Below are 14,708 nucleotides of genomic sequence, written 5' to 3'. Positions count from 1 at the left end.
CACAAATGACTTGTACACAAAATGTTTGTAACAGCTTTATTCATGAGAGCCCCAAAATGAAAACACATGTCCATCAACAGATGAATGGGTTAAAAAAAAAAGTGTGGTATTTTCATACAATGAAATACTATCCAGCAATAAAAAGAACTAAACTACTAATATGCACAACAACACAAATAAAAGCATTGTTCTAAATGAAAGAAGCAAGACACAAAAGAGAATATACTGTGTGATGTATATGAACCTCAAAAACAGACAAAACTAATATATCGTGATAGGAATCAAATCAAAAGTTGCCTAAAACAGGAAGTGTAAAGGGTTCATTGCAAAAAGTCAAGAAGGATCTTCTAGGGATTGACAGAAATGTTCTCTATCCTAATTAGAGTGGTGGGTGCACAGCTGTATAGATTTATTAAACAAATCAAATGGTACACTTAAAATAGGTGCATTATGAGTTATACTTCAATGAAATTGAAAACAAACATCATATAAAGTTGGACACAGAACTGGAGTGCAGATTTTGACGCCAGGTCAGAATCATTCCAAGTCAAAATAATCAAATGCCCCCTCCTCCCCACCTCCTCTCCCTCATTCTCTTTTTGTCACTCTTTTGGTCTCTTTTTCTGTATCTACGCACCTCAGCACCCAGGAGGTAATTCCTGCCCTGCCCTCTGTATCCCTGGGCTGCCTCTCCTTTCACATTCTTCTGTTTCCCCACCTGTAGCTTTGTTATTCTCAGTCATTTTTGTCTCTTTCTTAAATGTGGTTGTTTCTCTGTCCATCTTTTTCTGTCTCCTCTACACTTTTTCCTCTATTTTTTATAATTATAGTAGGAAAATTTTTTATTTACTTAAATTCTCCTAAAATATATTTTTAAAATAACAGAATAGTTTTCTGAATTACAACTGCTGGCAGTGAGTAAAGGTCACAATAAAGAACAACAAGGGCCAACTCTCTTTATTTTTCCCTAAAAAGAGAGTTCATTTTTCCTCTAGACATTCATTTAGGTGAGATACATGTCAGGTTTCTTCTAAAGTCATACAATTCCCATAACTACAGATAAGAATTATAATGAGCAGATCACATCAGCTTAAATACTCAAGGTCATCTCAAATCCTGAAGAGTCTCAGGTTTCTGTGACAGAGGAAAAATTTCTCTAGTAAATACTTAAACTAAAATCAGGCAAATACACTCCAAGTCGTCATCTTCTGGTTCTTAATTCTTTCACATAGTGTAAGACTCTTATTCAAATCTAATTATGTAGCAACAAGATGTGAGAGTGTTTTGTAAAAGTCTGATTTAAAAATTCCTTGATAAACTCCATTTGCTCATTTTCTGTTCTATCTATATTTTTCTTTGTTTCGTCTGTCCTCTTTTCTTTCCACAAGTTCCCAAGGACAATCGCTGAAAAAACTATCAGTCCTATTGTTCGGTGGGAGGCAAATTTATCCCAACAATCCTCATGTCTGTGGATGTCTAGACTGTAAACCGGTGAGTCAGACGGGCTCCCGTGGCAGCCAGGGTAGTGCGACAGAGCATGGTCTGACCAGCGTTCACTCCCCCCAGGCTCAGCGTCCTCCGTGTCCCTACACTGAAGCCACTAAGCCACTGCTCAGTGTTTTCATGAAATCTCAGTGCTGTGGACTTAACACCAATCAGAGCATCACCTCCCTTGTCCTGATGGGCACAGATAGCATCATATATTAGAGCCCACATAATTCCAGGAAAATAAAGAGGTAGTCAAACAGATGGATCACACGAGCCCGTGACAGCATACCACCCAAGCAGTGCTCCCCAATTAAAAGGGAACTCCAAGGCTAAATGAGGCCAGTCCATAATTCTCTTCATTAGGGGGTAGGTAATGACAAGAAGTAGGGGTGCTGCTCCAAGAGCTATACTGTAGCAGTTCAGCCACAAAAGAACAACCAAGGTCAGCTGTCCCCAAAGAAAAACAAGGGACTGAAAAGTTGAAATGTCTCCAGCTGCTACTGGGTGATTTGTTGTCCTTGAAACCTTTTTATCAGAGTCCCATCCCAGTCCCACATGTCACTAATAGTAAAGCCTGCTCCACGCATCAGAACAGCTCCAGTGCCAAAGAGGAGATAACACGTACTAATCTGGAAAACAACCCGGTTCCGCTGCCAAACCAACGCTCCAGGTACATGGCAGCTAAGGCAACCAGGTTCCAATGGGCTTCCCCTACAACAAAAGGTGCAGACAGGGCTGCAGAGGGCAGGGCTAAGTCCAGGACTGCCTTGGCTTATGGGCTGAGTGGGATCCAGCAAGGCCCCCGGGAGCAGCCACGCCTGCGTCACAGCCCGCGGGCCCCACGCAAGCCCCAAGCTACCCTCAAGGCATGGGGTTTTCCTCTCTTCTTTAGTTGATCTGGATGCAAGACCAAAGAGGTGTGTGGTTTTTTTTTTAATTTTTTGATTTATTTATTGAATAATTTATTTTCTTTGTTAATTTTGAAAGTTAGTGTAAAAATATTTGTTTTATTAAAATTATTTTGTTAATTTTAAATAAAAGCATTTATTAAAAATTATTACACATAGTTTACATGGTTTTTCATTAATACTTTTACCTCTGTGAATTAATGGTCTCACTTGTAAAAGACTTCCCCTTCCCTGCTTCAGGAAATTTCTGAAGTCTCCATGCTGGCCGTCAAGGGGAAAAACATATAATCAAGAACTGAGAGAAAAAGCTAACACTACTGAATACCGGCTGTGTGCCAGGGCCTACTACATGCCTCATCACATTTAATTATCACAATAACCCTGGAAGATTGATATTATTTTCCTCACTTTACAAATAAGAAAACTGAAGTTCAAAGATAAGAAAATAAATAGCCTTGGGCCAGTAAATGGTAGAGCAGGGCTTCAACTCCACATTTAAGACTATGCTACCCATTATTTGGGATAGACTCTTTTAGATTTACTTTTCCATAAATGGTAGGAAAATGGTTAAATAAGTTGTGTTATATTCACATAAAGGACTACAATACAGCATTTAAAAAAAGAAAGGAGAATACTGGTACACACAATGACATTGATGAAGCCCACAGAAATCATGTGGAGTAAAAGAAGCCTAATACATAAGATATGATTTCATCTACACGAAGTTCAAAACCAAGCATCACTAACTGATGATGTGGAGATTAGAAGGATGTTACCTTCAGCAGGGGGAAGATACAGACTAGAAAAGGACAAGAGGGAACTTTCTGGGATGCTAGAAATGTTGTGTGTCTTTATCTGAGCAGTGATTATATGGATTTTGCATATGTGAATTATCATCAAGCTGTACGCAGATTAATGCATTCAATGAAATTTATATTTGTCATTCCTCAACTTTTTTAAAAAATCATTTTCTGATGTTAAAATGCAGGTTCTTTTTTTAATAAGAATTTTTTAAATACTTTTTTATTTATTTATTTTTAGAGAGGGGAAGGGAGGAAGAAAGAGAGAAACATCAATGTGCAGTTGCCTCTCATGCGCCCACTATGAGGGACCTTGCCTGCAACCCAGGCATGTGCCCAGTAGGGAATCGAACTGGCAACGCTTTGGTTTGCAGGCCAGTGCTCAATCCACTGAGCCACTCCAGCTAGGGCTAAAATGCAGGTTCTTAGTGTCCGACTATCAGAGATTCATTTCCAGAAAATCTAGAATTGAGAAAATTGACTCCAGTGGGCGCGAGGGAAACACATTTTGAGAAATCTTTGGGAGCGGCCACATAACCCCTGTCCAGAACCACTGAGCTGTTAATTGAACCCCAAGGTCTGCCTCAAAATCTGGGACCTTTATGCTGCTACTCCTAAAGCCAAGGGTAGGTTGAAACCATAAATGGATGAAGCAGACTCTCAGCACTTTTTACAACCTTGTATATTCATTTCTCTACTGCCTTATATATTTATTTCTAAATAATCCAGACTGAGGCCTTTCACGTAAGTTATCTCATACAATGCTCATAGAGATTCCATGAGGTAGTCAAGACAAGTTTTATATTATCTCCTTTAGGAACCAAGAAGCCAGTGACTCAGAGGCTCAATAAGATTAAAGGAGTTTCACAAGATTTCAAAGTGAATAAAAAGCAAATATCATAATAGAATCTAAGTCTTCAGTCTCCTAGTCTAGTGTCCTCTCTGCCACAGAACACTTACTTTAATTATCTGGGCTGAGAGTGCAGAAAGGATCTGTAAAGGAGACCTGCCCATGCCTACCCTCATGAACTATATTCCAAAGAAAACTGAATAAAAGATAAAAAAGAGGGGAAAAAAAACTATAGTCAATGGATTAAATTTTCCTTTGGTTAGTTGCTTCCCTTTAGCCCTTTTCTTACTCTAGAGAATTCTGCTTGCCTACCTCTGCATGCTCCTGTCATTCCTTAGCCACAAAGGTAAGGGTTGGGTATATTTGCCCCGAGGGAGTTCTTCTGTCCAGCCTGGGACCTTCCACTTTCTGGAATGCCTACATTATATCACAGAGTGATTCTGATATTCCCCTGGGGAAAAAAAAAGACCTAAGCTCAGAATAGCCCAGCTGGAAAATCCTTCACAAGATTTGCTGAAGGAAAAAAAAAAAGTTGTTCTGAAAAATTGGCTCATCAAAAAAGGTACTGGGATACCTCCCACCCCCTCCGTACCTCACTGCCAGGCCAAAACCCTCCTTTAACTTCTCCTTCTTCACACTTTGACCTGTGTGAAAGAACCAGGTCATCACTAGATTAAGAAACACTGGCCACATCCTAGACCAGAGGAGACATGATGTCTCTAAGGAAGAGGGCATCCGTAGGGCTCCTTGGTGGCTTTATTCACAGCTCTCTCCATGTGATTCCTGGACACCTATAATCATTCTCACCAATACTCCCTATTCTTCATCTACTCCCAAGGAGAGATGATGTCCATGGGCTTCTGTCGGAGGCAATCTCTCAGCTATGGCTCATAAAAAACACCACCTGTAAAATGCTGTGCAGATGCTTAACAGCTTTTTTTGGATGGAGGCATTTTCCTGGGGCAGCCTCCCACTCAGATCCTTGGGTCATGTTTCCCTGGAATCTCAAAGGTTTAACTGGTCTTTATGGGCTCTTGTGCACTAACCAGTTGGTACTTTTCATCTCTCCTGCCTTTCTCTCGACAATGAATGGTGAGGCTAGAAATGTAAGAAAAGGGCACATCTCCAGCTAATTACAACAGAGGAGTCTCCAGAGGCCAGTGACCCAGCACTTATCTGGGCATGGAGGGGCCTGAACGACATAGGTCCCTCTCCAGGAAGATCCACTATCTGAAAACTACTCCTCTGTAATGCCTCTATCTTATTCTTTCTCAGTATTAGATTTCATACTTTCATTACGTTAGGGCTTGGTTTCTTTCTACAGAAGAAAAAGAACTGGACTGTGAATATGAGGATACAAGTTGGTAGAAATTAATTGAAACACCACACCTCAATCCTCCTCATCCACAATTCTGGGAAAGGCGAGCCTCCCATAGCAAGATAACAGAAGCTTCCATGCGGGTCACTCTCGCCATCTCCACCAGAGCACACCTCTCGTCTGTCAGGGGTCAGAAGTTAGTTGCATGGAAACCCACAGCACCACAACTGCTGCTGCCAGGGCTGCCACGTACAGCCACAAAAAAGGGCTGCGCCACGCCAGGTGGCCCCGGTTCAAACTGACTCAAGTGTATATGCAACATTGGGGTATTGCTCCTCCTCGGGAAAGCCATATGGTGCGTAATGAGGGAGTACTGTTTTACGTATATTTTACTGGGTTAAGTATTTACACGTATCACTTAATTTAACCCCCATGACAACACCTTGAGATAGAAACTATCACTATTCCCATTTTTTCTAATAATGAAACTGGGACTCAGAAATTGTGAGAAACTTTTCTAAGTCATGGCCATGGAACACCAAACATTTGTTTCATGGTCTTATAACAAAGATAAAATAAAGATTTTCATTTATTTACATGTCCTGGTTGTTTATAATCTGCACCTTGAGATGATGCCCTTAGTGGAAAGAGCTCTCATTTGAACAAAAGGGGACCTGTGGTCCTAGGCAGCACCTAGCACAGCATCTAGCATCTCATAACCTCTCAGGACATAAATTAAAGTTTCCAGGTCTACCACTTCCTACCTGTATAATCCTGAAGAAGTGTTATCAAACACCTAGGTTTCAGTTACTCCACTTAAGAAATAAAATGATTACTTGCCCTGCCATAGGATTGGTAAAAATAATAAATGTGAAATGCTTTATAAACTGTAAATCCCATAAGAGGACATTAATAACGGTCATAAAGGCAAAATGTCTTTTAGGAGTCAAGCTGGGCAAATTCCCATGAAGTGAATTTATCAAGCAATAATCTGAAGAGTGGCAAGGAACTGCAACTTCTGCTGATCCAATACTCTCTCCCTTCTCCCTGCAGGCTAGTTCCCCCAACCTTCAGCAGACAAATCTCCTTATAAAGATTCATTTTTACTAATGATAACACTTTCCTCCCCACACAAAAAACCCATCATGAGTTCTCCTTCTTTTTGTACATTTGTGAAAGGATCAATTGGATTTAGATGAACTTTTTTCAAATAGCCCTATACACTCTCAGCATTGCCAAGGGTTTTCAGGTAGCCAGTAGGAGTCCACCAAACCTAGAACTGATCTCATCTTCTCAAGACCCAGGTACCTTCTGCCCTGTCCATGACGTGGTGATGCACATGACTACAGATGCATCCTAATGCTTTGGTGAGTGTGCCTCCCCACAGTGTATATACGGACAATGCCCTAGAGAAGTACTCTGTGTTTAATCTGGGGGCAGAGAAGAATAAGCCCAGTAATTTCAATTTTTTTTTCATTAACAAAATTCTAATAAACACTTCCCACCAAACTCAAAGATACACATGCAATTATTTTATCTTTGCTCTGGAAACACCAAAACTCATAGGCTCTCAAGAGTTAAATCCTGTCATGGCAATCACTTCATAAGTTACATAGATGCCTAATCAGGATGTTGTATACCTAAAACTAACATAATATTGTGTGTCAACTGTAATGGAAAAATTAAAAAATTATGAATAAAGAAATAAAACAGAAAATAGAGTTGTATCCCAAAGGATCCTGATTCCTGACACTGTTCCCCATCCCAGCTCTCCTGCCCATTGTGGCTTCTCAACATTTGAAAGTACAGAACTGATTAATTATGAACTTTGTGGCTTGTCTGACCCACATCTCACCTTACTCTTTGCTCCCCTGGAGTTCTATTCCATAGTAAAGGAGTGTCAATTTCAGAAAATAAGGTTTCCCTGATACCCAACCTGAAGTTTCCTTCTGAAAGTATCATCCTATTACTTCTATGGGCCACACTAAATAACTCCTCTCCTTCACTGCCACTCTCCCTCTTCAGAGATCTATAGATTGTTTCCATAGCTTTCTCTTCATTGCCACTTAGCCCAGCCATACATATTTAATTCTTTTCATCTTTCATCATAAATCAGTCCCTTCAACTCTTAAATCAGCTCTCTGCTCTTCTCTGGTCTAGTTCCATCTCTCCCAACTCACTTCCAATAACTGATATCCCTTCTGAGAGCTCCAATTTCCTCTCTCTCTTCCTTCACTCTCTTTGTCCTCTCCAGAAATGAAATGGGAAGGGACTGACAGATATATGAGGTCAAGAGTCAAGTGTATTAGATTGCACACAACTACTTTAAATCGCTCAGGCCTCCCCATAGTACATGCAAAGTCCCCAGTCATATATCCCCTTTCCTGGAGTGGGAAGAAAGGGAGTACTTACAGGGAAATAGGCCCTCCTATCCCACCACAAGTCATCATCCTCTAGACCTCTGCCTAGGGGATGGCAGAAACAAGATGTTAAAACATCTACAAAACAGGATACAGAGTACAGCTGTAAGCAGTGTGTAGCCTCCAGGCAGACCTCTTTCTGAGGTCCGGACTGACGGTGCACTGCCACTGGCACAGCCCCAGCAACCGTCTCTCTACCTCTTCTCCATGAATGGGTGCTCTGGGGGCCCGCCTCCGACTTTGAAATACTGATCCCATTTGTGAGCTCAAAGCAATTCACATAGAAAAAACATTAGCATGTCATGTGTTACAAGGTGTCTCAGACATCCTTTTGTCATCTCAGACAGCCCAAACCACAATCAATCCCAAGATATTGCTTTGTACTGACAGGGTACTTTTCCATTTTTAGCCCATCCCTAGTCATGATCCTGCTCAGATTTAGGAACCTATCTTCAGCCAGACTAATGGACTCCTTGGGGCCCCCACCACAAGGGGTGGCACAACACGCATCCTCTCCTCTCCACCCCCGCCCCCCACAGATAACCTCATCCTTGTGCCCCTCAAGGCCAGACCACCAGTCATCTGGGCAGAGGCATGGAGATATAAACTGAGTTATGCCTATTTTCTCTTTTTATACTTGAAGATTCTATGTCACAGAGGAGTTAAATGCCTTTTCTATAAATCACAATCTATATAAAAAGAATAAACTCACTTCCTCAAACATGATAAATAGTGAAATCAATCCAAGTGCGAGAACCTCAACTTAAATTTCTGTACAAGGAAATGAATGAAACCACAATGATGTATGTTGCCCCAAACATGAAACATGACATAGCAGGGTGTGACCACTCCCTCCATGGGGAAGTCCTGCGGTGGAGAATACATCTGAATGAGGCTGGGGAGGCAGTGGTAAGACAAGAGGTCAGCCCTGCATGGCCAGTTGCCTAACTGAAGACAGCATATGCCTCAGAGCAGGAGAGTCCAGCCTGTTCCAAGTGTGATCACCACAAGGCCAGAAGTGCTTTTCAATAAGCTGTCTGTCTCTCTAAAGGTCATGGGGCACTCATCCAGTTACACTTAGTGTCTTATTTGATCCTATCAATTATCATTTGATCCCAATCCTGCTGAAAAATGCTTGGCCAAAATTTCTAGCTTTTTAATGGCAGCATCCTGGCTCTTTCTAAAACCAGGATTGCTAGATGTGTCAAATGATGCATAAGGGCTTGGTCCAGCTGCCAAACAGACTGTGCTGCTGAAGGAGGACTTGGGATGCTCACAGTGCTTCCCTACTCCCAGTATCAGAGCAGCTCTCAAAGCTACGCAAAACTCCCTCACTCAGCAGCTTCATCTCCTATCTAAAGCTCAACTAGAATATATTCTTCAAATGCATTAAGCATGTGACTCTTTAGAGATACCCTCTAATAACTTCATGCAACCTGCCAGTTTATAGGCAGGTTCAGGGCTGCAGAAAGGACCCTTTCTGCCTGTCACCAACATCTAACAATAGCTGATCTAGCCTGCTAGGGCCTATGGTCATTTAGAAGAAGTGATGGGAAAGCTCTAGAGATGCTCATAGACATGAAAGTGGAAAAAAAATTCCACATTCCCAGAGAAGTCATTTTTATATCCATTACTAAAATATTAGGCACTAAAAGAGAATGTTGTGTGTATAAACCACAGAAGCCACGATGACATTAAAACACAGCTGTTCTTTACAAAAGTACCTCCGGTGAGACAACAGTATTGGTCTCCTATCTCAGTTCACAGAAGGCAGACCCTGCCTTTTACTATGCATTGATATATATTCCAGCATTGCGCAGAAAGGGGTCATTTTAGATGTCAATGCCGCTGATGTTAATGCTAAAATGTGCATCCAGACTCTGTTTTGTTTGGGGACCACATACCAGTATGTTTACCATGCCATGACTGAGGAGCCTCAGCTTCTGATTATCACTGCTGCATCAGAGTTCTGGGGTTATGTAGGAGTATGCGTGTGTGTGTTGGGACAAGCATGGGAGATACCTGTAGCTCTACAATGGGCTTTTTTAAAAATGCTTTTCATCCAATTAATACTAGGCATTAGTAACCAGTGGGGCATAAGAATTTCATTTATTTCTGATGATAAGAATGACATAAAACATGCTGGGTTTGCTCAAATGAATTGGTGTAGGCTTTTTAAAGGCATGGTTTCTTTTCTGTGCTTTCTCATTCATTTACATTGTGTATTTTATTCACAAGTCTTTCCCCAGTGGTCTTACTAGAGAAATATCCTTTCAAAACCGCCTGGTTATCCAGTCAAAGGATACCATGGGAAGAGACAGAAGTAAGTGCCCCCTCCACCCCACCCCCACTCCCCGGCACACACACACAACTCAGTGAATATGGGAAGAAAATGAGAGAGTAAATGAAACAGAAACCTCATTTCAGGAGTCTCCAGCAGAGAGAACTGCAGTGAAACAGGCCTGCCAGAGACAGTCATCCAGAGCTGCCACTGCAGACATTCAAGATAAGAATGGGAGAGAAGGAAGGGGGCAGGGGAAGACAGGAAAATCAACTATTTTCTCTTCCTGACTTCACAGTGACTCCCCAAAGGAAGACTATCTTGGCAACTTTACTCCCTTCTCTTCACATCTCCCTCCTGTGCCCTGTCCTGTAGCTTCTCTGGCTCTCTCCCAACAACATCTGAGAGGAATCACAAGAGTTTGAAAGTAGACAGCAAACTGGGGTTGGGGAAGGACAAACTAATGAAGAGGCAATCCCTAGGTAACTCAACATTTGGAAAAAACAGCTGGGTGGAATTCATTATGGGGAGAAATTCTAGATTCCCTAAGGAAGTGTACCACATTACCCAAACTTGTGGTGGCCAGGAAGGGGAACTAGAAGAAGGAAAGATGGGCAATAGTTTTTAGACCCAGAACTAAACTTGAGACATAGAAATAACAGAGGTATTTTGACTGTTGCAAGGGCCGCCGAAGAAGGGCATCTGATTGATTTTGGCTGGAACACTCTGTAAGTCAGGAGGCGGCGGCAATCTGCCAGGACCAGAAAACTTTTCTCCCCATTTGATGGCTGAAGAGGAAGGAAGACCTTTGGGGAATGACTGCCTTCATGGAGAAAATATGATCTAACCGGGGAAAACGTTTGCAGAAAGAGAAAAGGGGACTAAGAACTAGAGGCAGAGGTTTTGGAAATGGGAGTTAGTTGACAGTGGCTGCAAATTGATGTCTTAAAAAAATAAAAACAAAAACAAAACAAATGCCGACAAGCTAAGGCGGGAGGTGCTCACCCCAGGTCCCAAAGATCTGGAAGAAAAGGCGGGGCTGGGAGGCACGGATCGCTGCTGACAGCTTTCCCTCTCTGCCTACTTCCGACGCCTTCTTCTCAGGCATCAGGCGGATCCTCAGCCGACCCTCGCCGTGGCGAATCCACCAGCTGAACAGCTCACTAAGGTTGAACTGGAGCAGCCCTGCAGTCGCCTCCCCTGGGGGCCCGACGCAGCCCTCGAGGATAGCCTCCTCTCCCAACTCCAGCACCAGCTGCTTGGCGCGTCGGAGCTTGCGAACGGAGCCTCCCTTCAGCACCCTGGACAGCGTCTGCGCCGGGGCTGGGGAGCTGGTGGTGCCCGCTGTCCAGGAAACTCCGGGTGGTGGCCCCACCAGCCTAAGCAATGGGGCGCAATCTAGAGCCAGCGAGCCGCGCGCCTCCGGTCGGCCATCCCTTGGCTGCGAGGGGGAAGGCGGCGGCAGCAGCAGCTCCCGGGCATAGACGCGGAAGAGCGAGGGCACCACAAAGTCCACGGCCAGGCTCTTCCTCTGCAGACGCGAGTAGCTAAGCGGTTCTCGGGGCTGCAGCGCCGGCCCCGCTGCGGGTGAGCCCACGCGCTGGCCGGTGCCGGTCTCGGTCCCGGGGCCCAAGGCTGCTGCTGAAAACAGAGGCGGCAGCAGCCATAGGAGTCCTATGGCTCCCATCCCGCCAGAGAAAGGTTATTTATACTACGCTCCTGACTCTCCGGAATCCAGCCTCGCCCTTCGCTTCCCAAATGGGAAAGGGCTCCAAACAGTCCTTGGTCCTGAACGGCTGCTTCCACCTGGTCTCTGGAGAACTGTTCGCGTACTCGATGATTCTCTCGCTTTCCTCCAACTGCAAGGAGGCCAGCAGTAGTCTCCAACAGAACTGAGCTGGAAGCTCAGGGGCGTGTCAAGAGAGGCTGAAGCGCTCTGGGCTCAGCAGCTGGGACCCTGCGCCTCTTGTGTGCCGCGCCCCCGTCTGTAGCTCGCTCGCTGTGCTCTGGAACAAGAAAAACTACGATGGTCGAAGGGAGGTGGCAGTTGGGTACCGTCTGCCCCTGCCCCCTGCGGCCTGAGCTGGGTCTGTCCGCTCTGGATTGGCCTCCAATCCTCCACAACTTTCCAGCTGGGAACGGTGGCTCCGAGCTGCTGTCTGCTGTTCCGGGAGGCTGCTGCACGCTCTTCAGCACCTTTGAGCTTCTCGCCCCCTCTTTCGGAGGTAGGGGGGTGGCAAGGGCGGGGACTGCTTCACGCGTACCCTCCTGCGGCCCTTCGCTGCGGGAATTCTTCGGATTGCACCACTCGCTAAACTTCTGGGCTTGAATTGAGCCCCCGCACTGTGAAGCGGAGGCTCAGGCGCAAGTTTGTAGTAGCTTCCTTGCTCTCCTCCCGTGTCGCTTCTCTTCAGAGTTCTCAGGCACCACCAAAGCGGCCCCAGCGGCAGTAGCTGACTGAAATCATTCAGGGCAGGAGAGCCCGAAATCTTGCTGCCCTGTCCTCATGCATCGGCAGCCCCAGCGGCTTCGGGTAGGCTGGCCGGAGGGCGGCCGGAAGGCGCCGTAGTGCCCCGCGACCCTTCAGACAGCGGCGGAAGGAAGTGCCAGCTGCTACCGCCGCTGTCGCCCCGGAGCCGCTGGATCGCATCTGCCTGGGCGCCCGCCACTTACAGCTAGCTGGCAGAGCCGAGCCGCGAGCGCGCGCCGCGAGGGGGCGGGGACTCGGTGGGGGCGGGACTCAAAAACCAACTCCTGCCGCGGCTAGACCTACGCAGGCCTGCCCCGCCCCTCTCACATCTGCCAACCAATGGCGCAGCGATGTCGGCTCCTATGCAAATCTGCAGAGACCTCGACATTCATTGAGAAAAACACAGAGCCCGTCCTGCCCTCCCTCCACCCCCTCCCCGCTCCTTCCTTCCTCCACCTCCAGATTCCCTGCCCTATTTCTCTGCTGTGTGAACAAGAGCTTGTTTTAGATAAATGGGAGGATGGAAGAGGCCTTTGCAATCAAGCACTCTCCCTAATTATGCATTTAAGAGATTAAATGGGTCCGACTTCGGAAAAATCATGTTCTGGAATAAAACTGGAGGCGAGGATTAGGAAGGAGGGGAAGAAGGGGCAGGTTTGACATTGCCAAATACGAGGAGAGCTTGGACTAGGGTCCTGAGAGACTCTTCTCTGACCCTTCTATCATTTGAACGCATTTCTGAGAACCTTGCAGTCCGTCATCTACACAGGGAAAATTGGCAGGGTTGTGGATGGAGAGTGACAGTGATAACGCAGAGTTCTGCTAAAATAAATACTTTTCAGACCTGACATTCCCCCGGGTTTTCTCAGAATAGTACTTACATGTGTCACTTCCTTCAGTCTCCGCAAGGTAAATATTTTAAAGTCCAGTTTCAGAGATGAAGAATTGAGTCGCAGAAATCTTAATTGATTTTCCCTGGATCACATAGTCATACCTGTCTCCAAAGTGCATACTCATCTGCTCTTAACCACTGTTTCACCATACTACCATTCCCTGACTTTGAGTAACAGTCCAAGAAGATCTAGAAGTAACTTAGCTGGTAAGAATAATGATCTGATACTCTTCCTCACAATCTCGAGAGTTCAGAACCGCAGGCCTTTTTTTTAATTCCCTGTGAAGTAAGGACTGCACCTCTGGTCTCTCTTTCCCTTCATCTCTCTCCTAGCTGCCTACACAGAACTCAGATAATGGCTGTGTTTATAACAAGTGATGATCCACTAGAACAAGAAACAAAACTACAACCTTTAGTTCACACAAATTCCTCTGCATTCCTTCTTCTTAAAGGTCAATTGTCAGATCTTGTACTAACTGCAGGAGTTAAAAATAAGGCAAGATCTTCCCTTCAGGAGCTCAATAGCCTGGCAGGTAGCAGAGGAGTTTCCTCGTGGAGTCAGAGCACAGAGTAGAGTTGAATTTCTCTCAGTGAGCCTCAAAAGGCTGCAGTCACTTGCGTACTGCCCCACAGAAGGTAATGGCCAAGCAGGGTCCCCACTCTCCAAAGCTGGGCTCTTTTGAACATTGTAGTATAATGCCTGTGGCAACCGGAAGACCCAGTAACAAAAAAAAAATTGTTCTTTCTAGGAATGACTTGCTTTCTGCTCTATGTTTGGCAACTCTCTTTATTTGAAAGGCAACTGGCCTCTCCCCGAAACTCAAACTGGGTACACTGGCTCTTCAAATTTAAGGGCAAAGATTAATTTGACCTAAGAATAAATTACGCTCCTACCTAGGTGGAGGAAGGCAGGGAGGAAGGAAGAGAAAAAGAGGAAGGAAAGGGTATAGAAGTTGATACTTTGCTAGTATGTGAGCATATATATTTGGATTTTCATCAGGTTTTGCGCACATGTGCCCTAATGAAAGAATAATTTTCCATTTAAAATATTTTTTAAAAACTAAAATTTAAGCCCTTCCACTCCTCACTCCATCCCCTATTCGCTATATTAATTCTTGTTCTAAGTTAAATTGACTCCAGTAATTTGTCAATTAATTATAGATCGTCTGCTACAATCAATGGCCACTAGGGGGCTGCAGAGGCTTGAAACTTCAGATGAGCTGTGAGGATTTTTACATTTCTCCAGGTTACTACCCTGGACCATTCATTGCATTGCGTTTG

The 14,708-nt window shown here is 44.7% G+C and overlaps 1 protein-coding gene and 1 pseudogene across 1 annotated transcript in view; both read right to left on the bottom strand.

Annotated features, from left to right (window-relative positions):
- Positions 1 to 11,752, bottom strand: part of ALK (ALK receptor tyrosine kinase) — a 632,462-nt gene extending 620,710 nt beyond the window's left edge. Inside the window, exon 1 of the mRNA XM_054565684.1 lies at positions 11,071 to 11,752. Within this exon, the coding sequence (XP_054421659.1) occupies positions 11,071 to 11,752 (682 nt within the window). The remainder of the gene's footprint in view (positions 1 to 11,070) is intronic.
- LOC129067873 (4-hydroxybenzoate polyprenyltransferase, mitochondrial-like) lies at positions 1,253 to 4,210 on the bottom strand (annotated as a pseudogene).
- Positions 11,753 to 14,708: the final 2,956 nt, after the last annotated feature.

This window comes from Pteronotus mesoamericanus, unplaced genomic scaffold (assembly GCF_021234165.1).
Source record: "Pteronotus mesoamericanus isolate MK-2021 breed Mesoamerican mustached bat unplaced genomic scaffold, CSHL_Meso_final contig_101, whole genome shotgun sequence".
NCBI classification, from domain to species: Eukaryota; Metazoa; Chordata; class Mammalia; order Chiroptera; family Mormoopidae; genus Pteronotus; species Pteronotus mesoamericanus.
This window is presented reverse-complemented; position numbering and strand designations above follow the sequence as displayed.